The following is a 21,237-nucleotide window of genomic DNA, read 5'->3' as shown; positions in this document are numbered from 1 at the left end:
ACTCAAAGCGCCTGTGATTGTCATAATGGGGGTAGCTTGGGTTCTTTAGGTAATGGGTCGAAGCCAGGGATGCTCAACAGTTCTGCACCTAAAAATGTTAAGAGCCCTTTTTGGGGAACAGTTCAGTAAATCACAGTTTACCCACTGAGGGCAGCCAGATCATTAGAGGATTATCAGGCCAAGGATACAAGTCCTAGTCTCACAAAGCCAGACTTAGTTTTTATTTTGAGCTTTCCCACCACCCAGTGACTCACTGTATGAATGTTCTCCTGTCCCAGTCTAATAACACAGCAGGCAGACAGGGTTTTTTTTTTACATTTTTAATGATGGAAACAAAACAGATCTAAAACCGCAGCTTCTGGAAGAACCATTTGTTCTTGCCGGTCTTGTACCTAAAAGGGGGAAAAAAAGGACACCAATGAGAGGTGCAACAGGGATACAAAATTCCCTTCATGGAGAGTAGCAAAACTGCACCCCCACATCCATCACCAAAGCTGGCTTACCGCTCCTCAAACTTGATCTTGGCCTCTCTTCGGGCCTTGCGTTTAAGAGCAGGGTCTCGGAAGACATCCTTGTTGACGACAGTTTTGTCCAAGGGAATATCCACAGAGTACCTGGGGACAATGGCAGGGAAGCAAGATCAGCCCATACACTGCCAGGGCCTTTACATAACCTCCAAGCACTCCTGGGACATTGGGGTGTCAAGAGTTTGACTCCATAGGAGCAATCCTCAAAAGCTGTGCCAAAGTCCTGATGATTCTTTAGAAACCCCCTAATTTTAGCAGACTCAATTTAGATAGATTCAAGCCAATAAAATACTTCACATTTCATTCTCAACTTTCCACTACTCTCTTTCTAGCTAAGAACAGTCATTTTATCAGCCCTTCTTCACTAGGACCATGGCAACTGGCTAGCTTTCTATTGGAAGCCCTTTTATTTAGTGCTGTTCAGGTTCTATCTATGCAGGGCCAGTCTCAAAAGACTGCAAATGCCAGACAGCTAATGCCTCAGTCTCTCTGCCATCCAGCACCTGAGAAACAGCTCTGCCTCTCTAAGTCAGCAAATTAAGAGTAAACATGCAGTCCCGGCAGTGAACTTTCAGGAAAAGTACTGCTGGGTATTGGCAATTATTGTTGGAGTTTCTCAAATTTTGTATTGCCTTCTAACTCTTGTACTGAGATCGTGTATGTGCTACACAATTCTGTGAAAGGCTAGCAACTAAAGGGTCTGTAGGCTGAATGGAATTATTTGGGAAGACTAGTGAGACATACGAAGAGTAAACTCAGAAGACACTTTTCAATCCTGCTTGGCCAATCTAAGACAGGAAACAGCCCCCAGATTAAAGAGGTAACATTGGAAAGCATGACCACTTTGTAAGTGACAAATTAAAAAACAATGTCTCTTCCCAACAATGGAATGACTACAAGGTTATCCTTATTAAGCAGGGCAGTGAATGGTGGGTGGTCCCTTTCATTCCCACTCTTGAAATGCTCACCTTGTGGGCATGAGGTGATTGTAGTTATAAACTTTCACGAAAGACTTGATCTTTGACCTCTTGGCGATTTTCTTCTTGCCCATGGCAGCTGTCACTTTGCGGGGATAACGGTCAATTCCAGCCACCAGAGCATGGCTGTAGGGGCGGTCTGAGGTGCCATCATCAATGTTCTAAATGAGCAAAAAAAAAAAAAAAAATCCCATTGTTATTAACCAAGGGCCTATATAGGCCTTGTGCTAGGTGTAAATCATGTATAGAAAGAACACCCCACCCCCTAGGTCTGAGACCCATTACAGTAAAAAAACAAAAACAAAGACATTCTAAGTGCTGTGGTAGATGCCCCCAAGAGTAATGGAGTAAGGGTGGTATTCACTCTAAATAGGAAGAGATTTAAAAATAACAGTGGTTAACATTTATGGAATGCTTGCTCTGTACCAAACACTGGTTCTTAGGACTTTACATCTCAACTTCCTCCATGACTGCACTGCTAGTCGAGGGGTGAAGGCTGGATTTCAAAACTTCAAGCTTAACTTCAGAAACCAGTCTCAGGTAGATGGGGGAAGGGAAACAGAGGGTGCCCCAGTGTCCACACAACAGCCAAAAGCAGGGTTTATGGGCCAGAGCTTAGGGAGATCTCACAAGAGGCTACAAAATGTATGCAGAAAATAAATGGTTAAGAGCTAAACTACACGAAGTAACCCGTTGGACTAGGAACAATTTCTCGTCTTTTTTACAGAATTCCAGCTGCAACACTTAACTACCTGTTTCATCTCAGGTGAATTACTACCTAAGATCTTTAATTCTTAGCAATAGAAACGAAACCCCTGTGGTTACTGCAAAGACTGGACACAGCAACACCTACCTCTAAGGCAGTGCCAAGCCCACGCAAGCGTTCAGTACACGTTGGCTACTATTATTAAAAACCTTTTTAGTAGAGGATGCGTTGTTTTAGGTGCACAACTCAACACACATTTGCTTTTTACTTTTCATCTTCCTCGACAGAACCCCCATGCACGCACCGCCCACATACCCACAGTGTTCAATGGCTAAGGCTCCCAAATCAGTTACAGATTCCCAGCTTTCCGGCTCCCTGAAACCAGCCCGATTCCAGGGATGCAAAGGCGTTAGAGAGGCTCGTGAGGCTCACCTTCACGATGACTGCTTTGCGTCCGGAGTAGCGTCCAGCCAGAACCAGCACCACCTTCCCGGGTTTCATGAACTTGCCCATTTCTGCCGAGAAAGGGAAAGAGGACGCTCAAAATTCCGCAAACCCAGGCCGTGGGCCTGAAACTCAGGCTGCGCTCATTATTCTCTTGGCCCAGACCGCCCGCAAGCCCTGATCGCGGGACAGGATCCCCTACGAAGCCGCCGGGGACCAAAGGACGGAAAGCACCCGATACCACTCCGCAACGCGACCCCCAGGCCGCGGATGGCAGCGGATTGCAAGACCCTGCCCAAGCCTACACTCACCGACAGCAGAAACTTAAACCTACAGCGAAAAGGAAGGAACGGCCCTTCCTCTAACCTTTCACCCCAGGGAGAGGCGACCTCACTTCCGATCACGCCTCTCAGGCTTCGCCCCGCCTCTAGCTGGCATTCAAAACCTGTGCTGCGGACCGAAGAACTTGTTGAAGGGAAAGCGGGCTCTAGCCGTTCATTTATTGAAATCAAACTTTATTAGCATCTCCAGCTGTAAACCAGAGCAAAGGAGTCCAATCTCCCTCGTACGGGTGGAAGCGCGAGGAAGGCATGCGCGGTCTTTTGACAGCTGCTCTTCAGCCCCCTTGGTTGCAGTTCCTCTCTCTGGCGCTAGGGGGAAGGGGAACACTTTTTTTGTTGTGTTTTGTTTTTGCCTTGGAAGAGTTAAGGAACATTGGAATGCCCACCGTGTGCACTGCTAGGCGTAAGAGACGAAGATAAACCAGAGTACTTACCCCCAGCATTTATAGTCTAGTGATGTCATAGACATTACCGACTGGAATAAGCAGTGAGGGAGGTGAAGGATGATGGTGATGGCAGCTGCTCACCCTGTGTGATCCCTATAACACTAGGAGTTAGGTACTATTATCTCCATTATAAAGTTGTTGCCCAAAGTCCACAGCTATTAAGTAGTAGAGCTGGGACGCAGACTCAAGCAGTCCTCCTTGAGCCCATACTGTTTACTCTATCATCATACTGAGCACTTGCTCTATGCCAGGTAAGATGCTTTACATAAGCCAACAGCCTATTTAATTCTCACAACTCTGCCCTTTGGGTACTTTTCTCCCCTTTAGATGTGAGGAAATTAAGATTCAGGGAGATTAAGTTATCTGAGGTTAAGCCTGACCAATAGCATAGTTAGGATTCAAATCTGGGCATGAACCCAGGTCTAGTTGGCTCTCAAACTTAATTATTTCCCATGACTCACTGAAGAGTGTTTTTACATGGCTCTTTAGATGTCCTCTGAGTTTAAAATAGAGAAACCATTTTACAGCTTTTGCTCATCTGAACATTGAAGAATGTATGGAATTGGTCTTGGGCAAGATGTGGGAATAACCAGGGTTTCAATTCTTTTCATGAGGCTCTCCAGGGACCAATTTTTCCTACAGACCATAGGACCCCATCCCAATGTCTTATCACCCAAATTATGTACTTATGTTTCTATATTCAAGTATTTTCTGCTTTGATTTGGAATGACATTTGAGTTGGAAGGGGCCTCAAAGATCATCTTCTCCACCTTCTCAGAGAGGACAGTTCTAGGGCAGCAAAATCAGAATTGCTGGCCCAGAACAAGTTCTTCCCATTCCCAGTCCAGTGCTCTTCCCATTACACCACACTGCTCTGTTTCCACCTTCATGGTCTTCTCCCAGCCTCTTACCTATTTCTGCATCTTTTGCTCTCTTTAAACATAGAAACCAGACTCAGAAATCTCAGTTGCCTCAGAGTCTTCTTTAAAATGAATCAGATTAGTAACAAATAAAATTCTGTGAATTTCACCTTGTCTTTTAAATCTTTTCTTTTTCCACTTGCTCCCTAACTGATCCAAGCTCTGTTCTTTTTCTTCTTCAGTCCATTTTCAAACTTTGTATGGGTCTGAATTGTCTGGGATGCTTATTAAAGATGCACCTCCAACCCGAGATTCCAATTCAGGTCTGGAGTGAGTCATATGATCTATAGATCTTATTTTGAGAAGTTCCCCTAAACATTCTTAAGCTCACTACTTATCTGCTTACAATCCTTCATTGTCTCCCTGTACCAAAGTTTCTATTATCTCTCCCTTTCTACCTTCCTTGCAGCATAAGTTCGCGATTCCTCCACATCTTTCACATATCCCTTGGGGTCTAGCCAACTTAACTAATCAAAGATCTAACCTCTTCTGAGCCCTGATGTCTTGTTCTATGTGTCTTTACTTTTCTCCTCCACTGCAGCCAGACAAAATCCTATCCATCTTTCAAGCCACTCCAAAATTCTCCCAGGTAGAATCTCTTCCTTCTCTGTGCCCCCACAGCTATTTAATCCATACTCACCTTTATTATAGAACATATCTTGGTTTGGATCAGTGTGGTCCCTGGACCCAAAGCATCAGCATGACCTGTCAACTTCTTAGAAATGCAAATTCTTAGTTCCCACCCCAAAGCTACTGAATAGAAAACTCTGGGGATGGGACCCAGCAGTTTGTGTTTAGCAGGCTACCCAAACCTCCAACTGGTTTGCATCTCCTTAGCTAGATTGTGGTTGTTCCTTGAGGACAGGGAGTATGTTTTACTTCTCTTTCCTCAGCATTGCCCAGCCCAGACAGTTGGTAGGCACTCAGTAATGAATGAATGAGAACAGAGCACTTGGGAAATCTTTTAACAATGCTTTGCAGGTTGTACTTGAAAAACAGACCCTGCACTTTCACTGGATACATGTCCATGCCTCTACTGATGCATATCCTTAGACCTGGGCTGACTGTTCCTCCTCTCCCGCCTTTCCTGCCTGCCTCACCCCAACCCAAGGCAGAGCTCTAGCTCTGTGCTCAGTTACAATGCAGATGATATCAGTGACTAGCAGGTATCTGACCGCTGGGATGCTGGTGGGATTGTCTCCATCTGTATACACCTTCAAGCTTCATGAAGAGCTTGATAGGCCAATGGTTGTCTGCCTACCTCCCTGAAGCCCAGTCCTTTGGTAGCCACAATTTCTGGCACACATGTGGAAAATACCTTCTCTTCCACAAAATGATGGTAGAGTGAGGGGGTAAAGGAGAGAGAGGAACAAAAAATCTGGAAGCAGCATGATACAATGAGGTAAGATGATTAAAACACCATAGGATTTGGATTCAAACCCCCTCACTTCCATCAAATAAAACCTGGATGAAATGTTTATCCTGTCTGCATTTCAGTTTCCTCAGCTATAAATTGGGGATATCAATCATCCTGCCTTACATGTTTTGAGAATTAAATTAGGATGACACAAATCAAAATGCTTCCTATCATGCTAATGCAAAATCTTAATAGAAATCACTTTTTGTGAGGGTTAGAAAAAGATAATACTGGGGCAATCCAGGGCTATGCCATATGGCTATAGCAGTTATTACCTACCCTACACAATATCCAGCCAAATGGATTTAAACGTCTCAATTCCAAGAGTGGCATGTGTGGTGACATCTGCTCTAGGGATGGGACCATAGGTTTGGGTAAGACGGGATGAAAATGCCAAGGCTACTTTATAGTGAACCTGTTCAGGGGGAAAAAACCACGACTAAAACTGAGTTGACCCAGAGCAGAGGGCAGAGAAGAGGCAGAAAGGCCAGGAGCCAGACATTGCTGGATCTCGATCAGAAGGGCTGATACAATGCACAGACTTATAAACCAAAGCCAAGGCTGTCTAAGGTCTTTGCAGAAAAGGTATAAAAAATACAATGATTTTATTAGCAACCACAGACACATCATTTTCCCATATTTTACGCTTATTATGTTTCACACAGGACTAATTCTAATGATTATGAATACTTGTTAAATAACATGTTGCTGAAAAAAATTAAGTTAAAATGCACTACATAATACTGTAGACACAAAGTGCAACTGGCAACTTAATACAAGAAATAATGCTGAATCAGCAGTGTTGGGAGCCTATTTGGTTTTCCAGAAAGTGATGCACTTTGCCCATCTTCAGTTAGTCCTCGAGCAGTATGCAAGCTGAATGACAGATATGAACTAAAAATGCTAAAATACCGAAGACCAAACAGGACATTCTTGAGTCAGTTTTATAATGAAATGCTCAGCCCCTTGTCTGTCAGCAGTGATCTGCTGCAGTCCCTACCCTGCTGTAGTACCTATCACATGAGCAGACTGCCTCCAGGACAAGTGGAATCACAACCCCAGGAGTGGCTGCTGGTCACCAAAGTGTGTTCCCAGCCACCCTTGACTTGGGTGGCAAGGATTCACTTGAGGAGTAAACTTCTAATATATTTGCTTCTGAGAAGACGGTGTCAGCATCTGGTTGGGAGGCATGCAGAGGAAAAGTTACTTGCCAGAGGATCTGGTGCCAGATAACAGTTGTGATTCTTCATAAACAACGAAAAAAAACTTATCATCTGTGCTGTGAGGAGAGGACCACCTTGTCAGGAACAGATTTAATTCTTTTACACTAAAAAGGTCTCATGTTAAAATCAATTTGTGGCTAACTCCCTTATAAATGCTGTTCTCAGTCCTGTTCTGAGTCTTAAAGACAGATGTGGAATAACCATAGCCTCTCTTGGCCTTGGGGTCAGGGAGAAAGGGGCATTAGTATTTATAAAAGGAATTTAAATTCTGGCCCTAGAACCCACCCAAACCTGCTTTGAGTGAAGGAAGATGGCTCCAACTTGACTGACAGGAGCCTCAAGTTGAATGGCTTCCAGAACCAACAACTCACTGTTGCTGTCACTCACTGTCAGAAAGAAAATGGTTAGAGCAACCTAAGTTTTCCAAAAATCAGACATGGCATGAGGAGTTGGTACATTAACTGTGGGCCATGACTGACTTCTTTTACAGAGGCTCAAATATATGTACCCACATGTACACTGTGGCTACCCACCAGGCAGAACCTTACCAACAGGGTCCCTGGCATTTCTTTCTGAAGATGCTAAGTTGGAGGGGCAGACTGCAGTCACTTGGCTAGGGAAAATGTCTTTAACCCCTCCTACTTCTTTCTAAAACTAACCATCTATCTTTCCCTTCTGAGCAAAGTGCAGGGCCAAGGCCAAGACCTTCTCATCAAAAGGCATCTTTGATGTTCTTCAGCTGGCGCACAGCCAAGTCTACAGGGAGGTTGAACTTGAGGCTGCTGAGGCGACTGAGCAGGTTGAGGGCGCTCTCAAAGCCTGTGTGTGCCATGTAGCTCCAGGGCTGGTAGTGGGGCTCGATGAGTGACCCAGACTTGCAGATGAGGTTCACCCAGGATACGAGACGCTGTTCATTCAGTGCCATGCATACCAAAGCCTTCAACTCTGAGTCTGCACTGCGCTTAAAAGGGTCGTGCTCCGTCAGCACCATGTGGATGGCTGTCAGTAGGCTCTGCTTGGGGGTCACAGAAGTGCCTCCCATAACAGGCAGGGCGAAGGCCTGGGAGAGCTTTCGGGCTGGGGATTCCACATAAGCTCGGCCGTTCTTAGCATGGTAGTACTTTACAAAGAGCTCCCAGGGGTGCATGGCCTCAGGGGCTGAGGAGAAGGCTGGCAGCAAACAAGCAATGGGGGCCAAGACAAGGCTCATCCCTGGAGAGGCGGCGTACAGTCCGTGGGCCAGCAGGTCCCTCACGGCCACCGTCAGCTCCTTCCGCACAGCCATGGTCAGCTCATCCTTGCCTCCCAGATAGAGGTCCTGGACGTTGGCAGACGTGATGACGTGGTCATGTGTCTGGTGCCTCAGGGCTAGCTGCTTAACTCGGTCTACTGATACCTCCAGCCTCTTCAGTAAGGGAGAGTAGTCCCTGTCAGCCTGGCCCCTCTGCCACAGGGTCTGTGGGATCTGGCCCGTGGCACAGCCAAACTGGCTAACGGCAAAGATCTGGAGCACTGCCAGAGCTCGCCGCATCAGGTGCAGCCCGGTCTCCCGAACTCTCTTCACATCTTCTGCCTTTGCTGTTTAGAAATCACAAGGACTCATCAGTGAGAGGCCATAATGGCACAGAAAGACATTCAACAAGTCACAAGCTGGGGGCCAGTCTTGCTTTTGAGCTATCGTATGGGTCCCACATAAAGCCAATAGTCACTGAAGATGTCACTGACATCGTAGCTATAGGATGGCTAATAACAGCTATATTGAGATATAATTCATATACCATTCAATTCTCCCATTTAAAATATAATTTAGTGGGTTTTGAAATGTACAGAATTGTGCAACTATCATCCCAAAGAGAACGCTGTATTATTAGCATTTCCCATTCCCTACTTCTCCCCAACCCCCCAGTGTTGGACAACCCCTAATCTACCCTGTCTCTAGGTTTTCTCTCCTAGAAGCTGTACTTACTTTTGTGGTATCCTGGAGGCAGTTGGCTGCTGCCAGTTCTGATGGGGCCATTTCCTGTCTTCCCACTGGCCTTGCACTCACAGTGTCCACTATCTGTCTGCAATGGACTTCCCACTTCATCTGTAATCAGAAGTTACAAAGAGGAGACAGTTAGCCACTTTATGACAGATTTTTTAAGGAAAATAACATTTACTAGTGCCTACTACCTGATAAGACTTTTACAAATATCATCTTATTTAACTGCATGAAACTGGCATATAGTAGCTGGCTCACACAATATTCCTGAGTGAAGGAAGCATGAATCATCATTTTATGGATGAGGATAGTGGGGCTAAAGAGGTTAGGAACCTGCCCAAGGGCACAAAGCCAGTGAGTGACAGAGCTAGTATTTAACTATCTCATTCTAAAGCCCATGTTCTCTCTGCTCTACCACACTGGCTCCCTTACTGACTGACAGGCATCTTAAATAGTACATTAAGAACTGGCACCTTCAGCTATTAGTACTAAGAATGCATTATCATTATTACATCTGCCCACCCTTCTCTCCCCATCCTCTTTCATGACCTTGGATGAAGTTGATGAACATTTCCAGGTCTCGGATCTGAGTTTTCAGCTGCTCAACCAACTGTTCTTTCACCCGGGCTGGGTTGACAATCTGAGCCACAGCTGCATCCACACGCTGCCGGAGCTCCTCGGTGGACAGTGAACTGATGTCTTCATTCAGATTCATGTCCAATTTCTTTATTAACTCATCTATGATCACCTATTAAGACCACAAGCAATGAGCCCACCCTTTGGAATTTTCAGAGAGAGGATGAGGAACAATTTTTACTAGTATGCTTTCTACCCTTAAATGGAAATCAAAGGCACCAAGTGCTAAATTTGAGAGAGAAAATGCTGAAACTGCTGAGTAAGGTGAGGGCACAGACCCTTTACTTCTTTCATAGTAACAAGGACTCTTGGTTCTTCTCTGACAGAAATAGCTCCTCTCACTGCAGGTTTCCTACCAGGCCAGGCAACTTCAAGAGAACAACAGTGTGAATAACACAAAGTGGCTGATGGTCCCCAAAGCCTCAGTGGTAGCTTCCCTCAAGGTCTCCATGAGAATGAATACTCATGTCTCTTAGTTTCTAGTCTTTCTTATCCTTTCTTGCCCCACTCCAGCTAACTAAAGAAAAAACATCAAGGTACATTACAGCCAAAATACCTAACAACATTAGGAACAACTTGAAATCTAGTTAATGTAACTCCAGCCCAGCCAGAAAAACAGCCTCATTATGGGGAGGGACAAACATGTAGCTGTATTTCTATCTGTAGATTTACCTGTCTACCTAGGTGTTGCTTAAAAAAACATGGCATTAAAGTCAGTCTGGATTCCTGGAATATTTATCAACTAGTGGTGAGGAAAAAGCTAATTTACACTGTATGATGTGCTCAAGCAGAACTGTTTAAATGGTCAAATGACAGAAATTTCTATTGTTATTATTATATATTGCTATTATTATTATTATTAATAATGACCACTAAAACAAGACAGCTCAATAAACCTATTATAAAAGCTTTGGGATTGGTGTTTCCACGTGTGAATAAAGACTGGTCCCATGTAACAGCAAAAGTTCCCTTTGAGTTGAGCCAACAAAGGGATTCTCAGTAAGGCCACGGATGAACAAGACAGGTTCACAAAATACTGTGAATGCTGGAAGGTACAAGGCAACTTTAGATAGTGGTGGACGCGCCCCTGGTGTTTCTCACCCGCTGTCTTTCCAAGACCACAGACTGTGGCAGGGAGTCATAGCTGCCCTCTTGATAAGCAAATGTTTCCAAGTCATCTAGCTGGGTTTTGAGCTGCAGTATCAGTTCCTTCTGCTTCTCCCGTTGGGTTTCCAGCCGTTCCCGTTTCTCCTGCTCACTCTAGGATGAGAAAATACTCAGGGCTATTTCACAGGAAAAGGAAAATTCAGGGCACATTAAGAATCCTCTCAACCCAATAATGACTAGTAAAATATAACATTTCTAAATAATCCAAAGAAATATAGAATTCATAAGGTATATTCAAAAATAATAATTACTTCACCTAGGGCAATTTATTAAATGTGTGCTCTCTTTAAGAAAGTATTTGTCCCTCACTGGAAATAGGATATGAATACAATGGGGCCTTTTGTTAAGACTGACTTTTTTTTACCCCCCACAGGTATAGTTAGGATTGAGACATTTTAACCAAGACAGCCTCCCAGGAATTAAACATGCTATCCTCCACAGCCAATCACCACTGAACAATTCCTAAGTACTTTCTGCAGCCAAATTTTACAAGAGAATCTAGACGTATGGGTGTAGAGAACGGATTTATAACTCATAACCAGTTTTCTTAAGGTTCACAGCCCCTCCAATGTATTAGAGACTTCTACAATAGCAAAAGAATAAATGCAGGTGCCTGGGGCAGTGAAAAAATTCCAAAGCCAAGTAATACTGGTTGGAAGGTAATGATGTTAAACAAACAAAAAAGACTGGTAAATTTCCCTGACCAGTGACTCCTTTTCCCACTGTTGGCCACCAAGTAATCTCAACATTTAAATTATTAAAAACCCTTCAGGGTGGCAAAAGCCTGGCTAATGTACTCTCAAACACCAGTTCTTGCTTGCCTTTCCTGAATAGGAAAACAAAACCAGGCCAACCAGCACATCATCTGCAGGTGGAAAAGGCTGCATATTAAACTATAAAGTCTACAGGAAATTAAACTTAACCTTAAACTTGTACTTACCAAACCCTCCAGAAGTGAGGTATGAGAGAGAACAAATAAAAAACAACAAATTAACTTTTTGTTCAAAAGGCAATTCTCTTGCTTCAGCTTTACTTAACATGGAAGCAAGCCCCTTTTCAAGAAACTCCCTCCCCAATCCACCCCCCTACCCCCAGAAAGCCTGGATATCCTTTAAAAGAAAGTTTCCTTGATTTCCCCAGGCAATACTGATCATTTCCTTTTCTGTATTTTGTACACACTTCTACTCTAGCTCGTCACCTCATAATTATTTGTTTAGGATTCTGTCTCCCCCAGTCTATGAACTCCTTAAGGCAAAGCCCTTGACTGTACACCACGAATGCCTAACACAGTGCCCAGCACAGGGTAAGCTCTCAACAGACGTCTGTCGTGTTACTGAACTGAGTCAGGTAGAGAACACAGTCAAATAAATGAATTCTGACTGGAGGAAGTTGCCTAACAGCCCAAGGAGAAAGAACTGGGGACACTTGGTGTTTTCACTGTATCCCAACTTTACAAAGCCACGGAAGAAAGACACCAGCCTTAAGTTCTGATTCTGTTTTCGTGAGTATGTCTGTTGAACTCTGCCACTTGTGATGCTAGTTACAGTACACTATCTACTGAAGTGTGGGCAAACAAATTTGAACAGTGAGAATAAAGAGCTCTGGGCAAGGCTGGAAATAATTAGAAATAATTTCCCATATGAAGTGACATAAAACACTGGTTTAAAAAAACTTAGAACTGAGAAGAAGTAGTAAATCATTTGGTTCAAACATGCCCCCTAACTCTGGCACTACCTGCTCATGTGTCAATATATACACACACACAAGATTATGGCTGCTTATTAGACGTTTTGAGCACTACATTTTTTTTTTTAAGTTGAACTCTATTTCCAAAAGTGGAAATGAACAACCAAAAGAAGGTCCACACAGACCCTTTGGTGCTCCTCACTACTGAACAGGGCCTGGCCACAGTAATTCTTCCTCTCCTTTCTGTTCCTTAAAAAATCTGGCTATTTGAGATGGCTGCTACTTGCGCAAGGAGCAGTGAGTATGTGGAGAGAAGGGTGGAACAGTAAACACGGGACTGCAATGGGAACATTTCAGATTAAAATAAGCAAGTCAATATCTGTTACTGATAAGTCATCTTCTTTAAAACAAATTTAAGTCAGGAGAAAGCCACATGTGGGTGATAACTTGAAGAATAAAAACGTACAGAAAAGACAGCGGGTCTCTTCAACACCTCCAACAATCCATCTACAATTGTGCACTTCCAGAGATTGAGGCTGTAAGGAATTGTTCCTTTGCTATGATACACAGATTCTCATTACTTAGTCTAACAGAATGGATCTTGTCACTGTAACCAAAGGGGCTTCGTTTAGAATACCTAGTTATTAAGCAGGATGGGGGGGGGGAGTTTTAAAATACCAGCAGTAAGAAATTCATCTAATCAGGAATTGTGTTTCTTTCAATTACTAAGAGACCCTGCTGTTCATCAAAGCTCTTGTCCAGACAGGATAATCTAAAGATTGAAGATGTTCTCTAGATTGCAGGAAAGCACGGAGAGAGAATAGATCTAAATTTCCATGGATTCCAATTCACTTGCCCTTCACTGGCCAATCCCCAGGTCGGAGTACTCTATCAGCAAATGTGCCCAAGACTTAGATACTTTATGGGGCGATGGCAGGGTAAGCGGAGGCAACACTGCTTGGGTCGGTTGCTGTTATCCTCTGAATACTCTTTGCTCATCGCTCCTGTCCCTCGTGTCATCACACCGTAGGTGGACACCTCCCATCATCACATTCCCATGCCTCTCTGTACCCCTGCCCTTCAGCAGACCCCACACACCTGTTTCGTCTCGGACGCGCGTATTCACCTAAACCAGACGGCTTCTCACCACTGCTCCTCTCGGTCCGCATTAGTATCGCCACCCAGCAGCCCTTGTTCCCATCTCTCTCTGGGCGCGTCCCCAGCTGCTCACCTGGTCCTCGCTCCGCAACCGCAGCCGGTCCTCCGGCAGCCCGTCGCCATCGTCGCTGGCGGGGTCCTCGGGTCCCCTGTAACCCAGGACATGAGGGCAGCCGCGGAAGGCGAAGTCCTCGAGCTCGCGCAGGAGGCGCTGCTGCTCCGCCGGCGCCCCGCGCACCACCTGCCGCAGGCGGAACTGTACCTGCGCGAAGTGCGAAGACAACGCGAGCAGCGCCGAGTCCAGCCGCCGCCGCTCGGCCCGCAGCCGCCGCAGCGTCCGTCCGGGCGAATCGGGCGGGGAGCCTGGGACGGCGCCGGACTCCTCGGCCGCCGCCTCTTCCGAGAACGCAGCCGCCCCAGGCCCGGCCTCCGCCACCGCCCCCACCGGGGCCCAGCGCACTGCCTCGCACGGTGGCAGTGGCTCCTCTTCCTCCTCCTCTTCGTCTTTCACCTTAGGTCTAACTGCCGCCGCCACCGTTACCGCCTCCGCAGCTGCTTCTACAGCCGCCATCTTCCCGGAAACGCCGCCACACGTCAGCCGCGCCCCCTTGCTGCCATGGCAACGGGCGCGCGGGCTGGGAAACCCGAGGAGCGGGTGGGCGGGGCTATACGTCACGGAATTGACGTCACCACGGAGGGGCCTTTCCCGGGATTTAATTCGGGCCTATAATTTTTGTGGAGAGCCTACTGTGAATCAGGCCCTGAATGTACTAAGCAAGCGTTGGAGAAACGGGTGAGTGAAGCCGGGGCAAAGTCATTCCGGGTGTATCGAGCGCAGTGGAGCACTCGCTCTGTTCCCAGCGGGTGGGTCATCCTTCCCATTCGGAACGTTTCTGCAGACCCCGGATGTGAAGGGCTGCAGGGGTTATGCTCCTTCAGTCTCTGGCGATTGCGAATCCCTCGGCTGTAGCGCCGCGGTCCCCCTTCCTTTAGACACTTCCCCGGCCATATAAGGAGAGGCAGCTGCTGGGAGCTTCCCCAGGATCTAAAGATAGAGGCCTCCGCCTCGGACTCCGAACCTCACCGAACAGCGGGAGCCGCCATGGCACGGTGAGCTTTTCCAGCCACCCTTTACCCTGGAGAGTCCATGCCCTACATTTTCTGGGCGCTCCGGGTTCTTCGAGATCCTATGGGAACCCCAGGCGCAGGGTCTGTAATTTGGGGGTGGTGAGGGGAAAGTGCGACCTGAATGTTCTCCGTAACTCCCTACCTCTCTTCCGCATTTTCGCGTTCACCCTCAACACACTTTCGTCACTCCCCTTCCACCCCGTCTGTCTCTTTTAGCTCCGCTTTGCCAGAGCCATAGCGTAAAACGGCCCTATATTTTCCCTTTCCTTCCACCTTTCACAAATGCCCTCAGTCTCCCCTATCCCACTCCTATGAAGCCCCACCGCAACCCCTCCTCAGGCAGCATGCCCGGACCCTGTGGTACGACAGGCCCAAGTATGTGTTCATGGAGTTTTGTGTTGAGGACAGCACCGATGTCCGTGTGCTCATCGAAGACCACCGTATTGTGTTCAGGTAATGGCCCTTGCCTGCTGGAGGGCCTGGCCTCCCGGGACCCTCCACTTCTCCTCATGCTCCCATACTTAGGCTCCCACATCTCTTCAGCTGCATTGTCTCCTCAGTTGCAGGAATGCCGATGGAGCAGAGTTGTACAATGAGATTGAGTTCTATGCCAAAGTGAACTCCAAGGTAAGGGTGGAGTGGGACAGCAAATTCTGGTTGGAAAGGTTGATGGGAAATTGGAATTCATTCTAAACCTCAGACCCTAAGAATGAAGCTTTCCATCTGGCAGGACTCCCAGGATAAACGATCTGGCCGCTCCATTACTTGCTTTGTGAGGAAATGGAAGGAAAAGGTGGCCTGGCCACGGCTCACCAAGGAGGATATCAAGGTGGGTGTTTGGGGAGTGGCCTGCTCTTTATCCTGTGCTATCCATGTGCCTGGGTACCCAAGCTAGGTTGGGAATCGCCCTTGGCTCCTTTCCTACCGACATTCAATCACTCAACCAGATCCTGCCTATTTGACCTCCTAAATATTCTTGAAACCATTACTTTCTTCCTGTTTCAGGCCTATCCGTCACAGGATGAAGTTTGTGTACTATTTTCAGCCCCACCCTTAGTCCATCCTCTGCATTGCTGCCAGCATGGTCTGTCTCAAACATACATTTTGACCTGGTCACCTTCCCACTTAAGATCTTGCAGTGGCTTCCTTTTGCCTGAAAGTTGAAAATTGGCCGCCTGCTGGTGGGAACTGGCTATCAAATTTGTTTTGGCACCCTTCACAGTATTAAAAATTATTTTGATTGGTTACTGACATTTAAAATGTTTTAGTAGTTGCTGACATATCAAAATGTGGAGATTCACCTAAGAATCCAGACTATCAGCTCCATTTTCAGAAAATGGAGACCCTGGCCACACTGGTCTAAATTCCCAAATGTCTGGAGTTGGAGTTCTAAATGGACCATGAGCTCCACCTTGCTTTACTCCCTTTCATTATCTTCCTGACTCTTTCAGGCATTTTAGTTTATAACATTTGCTCTGTGGGTCGAAGTCCAGGCACCATAGCATGAAGTGTAAGTTCATGACCTGGTTATTCCTCCCTTCTGCAGCTTTATGTCCCATTACTCTGCTTCGAATTTCACATTCCAGACACAGCAAACTGCTTACAGCTCTTTTGCACACACCAGGTTATTTCTTGCCTCTACTTTTGCTCAAGCTGTGCCTTCCTCCTTGAAAGCCTCTATCACCACTACGTCCACCCACCTAACCCCCGCTCATCCTTCAAGGTCCTGCTACTCCAAGAAGCCTGGGTTCCCATAGCTCCTTTATGGATTTCCATAATATACCCTATGTAACCCACTACCACACTGGCTACACTGTATTATAATGATTTATCTATGCTTGCCTTTCCCACTTGCTTTGTGATGGTTGGGAGTATATTCTGAACGTTTTTCAAATCACCATGCCAAGCTCAGAGTCTGGCCCATAGTGTGTGTTCGATAAATAGCTGTTAAATGAATGAGTGAATAACCTCATTCCCTATCTAACTGTGGAAACATGGAACACCGGCCTCAAAGGCTTGTCTCTGGCTCTAGGGAATGCAGCTTCTCTGTTTTGCTTGGTTGACGCCTATACACTTATGATTCTTTACAGCACAGTTATCTTCCCAGATGTCTTATCTCCCCAGTCAGTCTGCTGCTTCTGGGCAGCAGAATTTCTGTGCTTTTCCATCCCCTGTGATGCCTGGCATAGTACTTGGCACTTAGTAGGTTCCAGGTAAATCTTTGTGGATGGTGATGATGATGACTTAGCAGCCCGGACGGATACCTTCGTTGATGCCCTTTCTCCCAAGCATGTTCATGTGCACAGGCCCACCCTCTTCTATGCTCTTCTGCTGCTGTTCTCGTGGCCTGTGACTCTCCGTGCTTTCCTCTTGCAGCCAGTGTGGTTGTCTGTGGACTTTGATAACTGGAGAGACTGGGAAGGGGATGAAGAAGTAGAGCTGGCTCAGGTGGAACATTATGCAGAGGTAATGCCATTTTCTGCCCATCTTGATCATTCTCTGTATCTCTCTGCATGCATTTCTCTGGAGGATTATCATCAGGGCTAGGTAGGGAAATAGGACCTCCCCAGACAGGCTATGCACTGGTGTTGGTATTCTTTACATATTTTGTGCAAAGTTTATTTAGTAGGGTTAAGAGATATTGAATATTCTGTTAGCGAAATTCCATATATAGAATCACTCACTATTCATAGAGTAGAGCTTGTGTTTTGAAAAAGTTTGACAAAACCCTTTCTTCTCTGTAATTCTTGTACTGTCTTTCTTCTGTTTTCTTTGTGTGTGTTTTCCTGAGCCAGACAACTTCATGGGAAGCTCAGTATGAAAATTCACATCATAAAGTAAATCACCAGTTTCCAATAAATTGCACCTGCCATCTGTTACTTAGTTTCAGAATTTTAGCTACTACTTATTCAGTTTGCAAAAACAAAACAAGCTCTAATCTGGATTAGTAAGGAGGGTGCTCTGTGTTAAAATTTCTTTTTAAAAAGGGGGTCAATTTACTTTTCTCCATCTCATTCCAGGGATGTGTTAGGGGCTTTAAAGATAGGGCAGGTGTCTGGCTGGGTCCCTTCTCCTGTGGCCCATCATCATGCAGGTTGCTCTGCCCTTACCCCTCTTCTGTCCTGTGACTACTTTTCTTTTCCCACCAGCTTTTGAAGAAGGTTAGCACCAAGAGACCTCCCCCTGCCATGGATGACCTGGATGTGAGTAAATCTTCAACCCTTCAGTTTCCTTTTAGTCATTAAAAATAAGGTTCTAGAAAGCTCGTGTCCCCCTCCCCAGCACACAGTAGTTCTCCCCTGTACTTATCCATCCTAGTGCAGACCTGGCCTTGTTGATTGTCTTTATAGCTATAAGGAGAGGTAGCATTAGTTGAAAATCTAAAACTAAATGATGTCTGACACAGTGCTGGAGTACCAGTGGTTTATTTTATTAACCAAAGTTTAAATCCTTCTGTATTGTATTAGTCTTCCAAGAAGTGTGATTCAGAAAATCACAAAAGAAAACTGGGAGAGCAGGAAGGAGTGAGCAGTGTGTGAACACAAATGATCACTCTTTGTGAAGTCTAAGGTACTTTCATCTTTTTTCCCCCTCCTAGGATGATTCTGACAGCGGTGATGCAACAAGTCATTAACTCCTGTGCCAGCAGAGCTGGGGAGGAAGCTGTGGCTGTCTTCCAGATGATCTGAAAAGCCATGGCCTGGGTCTTTACCAGCTTTTTGGCTGTGTATAAGAGTCCTCTGGGATCTCTGAACTTTCCTAGAAGCTCTTTATTAAGGGTCTTCCTTCATGTTTTATTTCTTCCTAGGTACTTGACCATGGCTGCTGCATTCAGATATCAGGGTAGGATAGTAGAGCAGTGGGGTTTCTGATTTCCAACCAACTTCATGTAATCTCTGTGTTCAGGCCACTCATCAGGGCTCTCTTGAGTATTTGAGCATGAGTGTGTATGTGGTAGAGCAAAAGCTAAAGAAGCAGCATGTAGATTGTAATAAATCTCTAAGAACTCTTCTCTCTTGCCTTCATACTTCTTCCTCCTGGATACAAACCTTTTCTCCCTGTGTAGTTCCTTTCAAGGGGAGGGAAAGGTGTCAGAGATCCTGGCCGTCATTGTAGAGATTGGAAGGAGGATGTTAGGAGCAGATTGGAACCAAGCTGGGGTACTTCCCATGCCCAGATCTATGCTCTGATTTCTCAGAGCAGATACCAGTCTTTCGTTATGTGGCTAATGCTGCCACATCTAGAACAACCAGAAACCCATGTCAGTTTCCTATACTTTTACAGCTCATTTTTACCTTAGTTAATGTCTATGTCTGTTTACTTTTCCACTCATCTGCTACCCCATTCATTTGCTACGCCATTCATCCACACACATTTTTTGAGTGACTTAAACTATGTTGATCACCTATGAAGACCTAATTATTTTATAATATTGATATAAGGTTCTAATTTTTTTTAAATGAGACACTTCATAAAAACCTTAGTAAATTGTAAAGCATGATCCAAATACAGCTTTGTATTATCAGTTTTCTTTAAAAAGTTTAAGGACTAATGTCAACAGCAAAATGGACAAAATGCATGGATGGAGTACATTAAGAGAAATCTGAATCACTAATAAAAATAAACAATACTTAAAGTATTGAGATTTGTTTTAAAAAATTAAACTTTAGAGTTTATATCAGTAATATATGGACATAGTTAAAAAATTAAAATAGTATATAGAAGGGTATAAAATTTAAAGTGGAATTTGTACCCCTTCAGTAAGGGTAACTGTTACAGGTTGAGTTAGTTCTCCTTAATTCTTGTTCCCACCTCAACAAAGAATGAAAAGGCAGAGATGGAGAACTTTGCTAAGCAGAATTAAAGTTTTATTTGAATACACTCCAAGGAAGGAGTGGGCCAGAGTCAAAGCAGACTTTTTAAATTTTTTTAAAGAAAACTGATAATACAAAGCTGTATAATTATATAGTTTCAAGGGGTGGAACCTTTGGGGGGGGTCTATTTATCACTACCTAGCTGGGAGGCACTTCCTTTGATTGACAGGGTGAGGCTATTTGATTGACAAGGTGAGGCTATTTGATTGACAGCTGTAGTTCTACACCCATTCCTGTTGGGGCCCATGTCTTTTCCCAAACACACGGAAAAGCCCATTGGGGCGCGGGAAGATGGGAGCAAAACCACAATTTTATTTTAATGGGATTATGAGGAGGTGTGGTTTGGACGGTTCTTAGTTTTGTTCTATTGTGCTGGTGTTGGGACCGGTTTGGCCTTGTCTGATAGGCAAGAAGTTCTCCTGGCAAAGGCTTTGTTGTCTCCTGGTGGGACTGCTTGCTTGGGCAGTTTGGGCAGTCTTTCCTTGAACTTTATCTTCCCCTTCCCCAGCTGCTCATGTCTATCTACCTCACATAACAACTGTTAAAGCTTTGTGCAATCTCTATTTTGTATCTGTATATGTACTGTAAACATGATAAATTCCATAATACCTATAGTTCATATTACATAATTATATAGTTATATGTAGTATATCAAACTATATGACATGGAGCATAAACTATGATTGTTTATATACATGTACTATAACAATACATGTTTAAGCAAATGCTGTGTGTGTGTGTATACACAATTGGAATTTTACTATATATGTCCTGTGTCCTGCATTTTTCACTTAATATATATATTGGAGCTCTTTCCAAATCAGTGTATAAAAATCTCTTTTTCATGGATACATGTTATTCAATTGAATACATTTTCCATAATTTAACTGGTTCCTTATTAACTAACATTTAGGTTGTTAGTCTTTTTCAATTTTCAAACAATGTCACAATAAACATTTAAAAATGTAGATCTTTACCTATCTGGCAAGAATATCAGCAGGGTAAATTTCTAGAAGTAGAATTGCTAAATCAGAGTAGGTACATTTGAATATTTTGGTAGCTGTTTGGGTGCATGCTGCTCTTAGATGAAACTGCACCAATTCCCATTCCCAACAATGAGAGAGCTCCATTCTCCAAAACCTTTTAGGTATTTGCCAAGGTAAATTGTATCTGTTTTAATTTGCCTTAAGTTATGAGATTGTTCATTGTTTATTTTTCTTAGTGATTCAGGTATCTTTTAATGTGCTCCAGCCAAGTGTTTTGACCCTTTTGCTGTTGGCATTAGTCCTTAAATTTTTTAAAGAAAACTGATAATACAAAGCTGTATTTGTACCATGCTTTACAATTTACTAAGTTTTTATATAGTATCTCATTAAAAAGTGGAACCTCATACCAACCTTGTAAAATAATTATGTCTTCATAGACGATCTAACAGGTCACAATAAGAGTTGCGACTCAAACTTGTATAGCACAGGCTCCTTTATCTACAGTTCTGAAAACAAGAGAAGTTCTGAAAACAGATTTAAAAAAAATTGACACCTAAACTCATTTGGCGCAAAACCTGACCCGTAGTCTTTATTTATTCCATTTAGTCTATTTATGTCTC

General features: G+C 44.6%; 3 protein-coding genes across 8 annotated transcripts; 1 reads left to right on the top strand and 2 right to left on the bottom strand.

Moving 5' to 3' along the window:
• Window positions 1–198: 198 nt before the first annotated feature.
• On the bottom strand, window positions 199–3,104 carry RPL27 (ribosomal protein L27). The gene is made up of 5 exons (XM_017656270.3): window positions 2,966–3,104; window positions 2,643–2,725; window positions 1,496–1,665; window positions 504–614; window positions 199–392 (listed from the first exon to the last, which is right to left on the bottom strand). The coding sequence occupies exons 2-5, from the start codon at window positions 2,721–2,723 to the stop codon at window positions 344–346; spliced, it is 411 nt and encodes a 136-aa protein (XP_017511759.1). The 5' UTR covers window positions 2,724–2,725; window positions 2,966–3,104; the 3' UTR covers window positions 199–343.
• Window positions 3,105–6,349: 3,245 nt separating this feature from the next.
• On the bottom strand, window positions 6,350–14,295 carry RUNDC1 (RUN domain containing 1). Its single transcript, XM_037019705.2, has 5 exons — window positions 13,703–14,295; window positions 10,720–10,878; window positions 9,532–9,730; window positions 8,968–9,087; window positions 6,350–8,579 (listed from the first exon to the last, which is right to left on the bottom strand). Exons 1-5 carry the CDS (start codon window positions 14,198–14,200, stop codon window positions 7,714–7,716), a joined length of 1,842 nt encoding a protein of 613 aa, XP_036875600.1. The 5' UTR covers window positions 14,201–14,295; the 3' UTR covers window positions 6,350–7,713.
• A 38-nt stretch (window positions 14,296–14,333) lies between these two features.
• Window positions 14,334–18,768, top strand: PTGES3L (prostaglandin E synthase 3 like). 6 transcript variants are annotated; one of them, XM_073235638.1, is made up of 8 exons: window positions 14,334–14,422; window positions 14,529–14,739; window positions 15,097–15,210; window positions 15,318–15,384; window positions 15,488–15,586; window positions 17,134–17,223; window positions 17,907–17,960; window positions 18,356–18,768. In XM_073235638.1, the coding sequence occupies exons 2-8, from the start codon at window positions 14,732–14,734 to the stop codon at window positions 18,389–18,391; spliced, it is 468 nt and encodes a 155-aa protein (XP_073091739.1). In that variant the 5' UTR covers window positions 14,334–14,422; window positions 14,529–14,731; the 3' UTR covers window positions 18,392–18,768. The 6 variants fall into 6 exon arrangements, with proteins under 6 accessions (XP_073091739.1, XP_017511756.2, XP_073091742.1 ...); XM_017656267.3 differs by having other exon boundaries at window positions 14,379–14,422; window positions 14,623–14,739; XM_073235641.1 differs by having other exon boundaries at window positions 14,399–14,422; window positions 14,623–14,739; window positions 15,050–15,210.
• The last annotated feature ends 2,469 nt before the right edge of the window (window positions 18,769–21,237 follow it).

This window comes from Manis javanica, chromosome 4 (assembly GCF_040802235.1).
Source record: "Manis javanica isolate MJ-LG chromosome 4, MJ_LKY, whole genome shotgun sequence".
Classification (NCBI taxonomy): Eukaryota; Metazoa; Chordata; class Mammalia; order Pholidota; family Manidae; genus Manis; species Manis javanica.
This window is presented reverse-complemented; position numbering and strand designations above follow the sequence as displayed.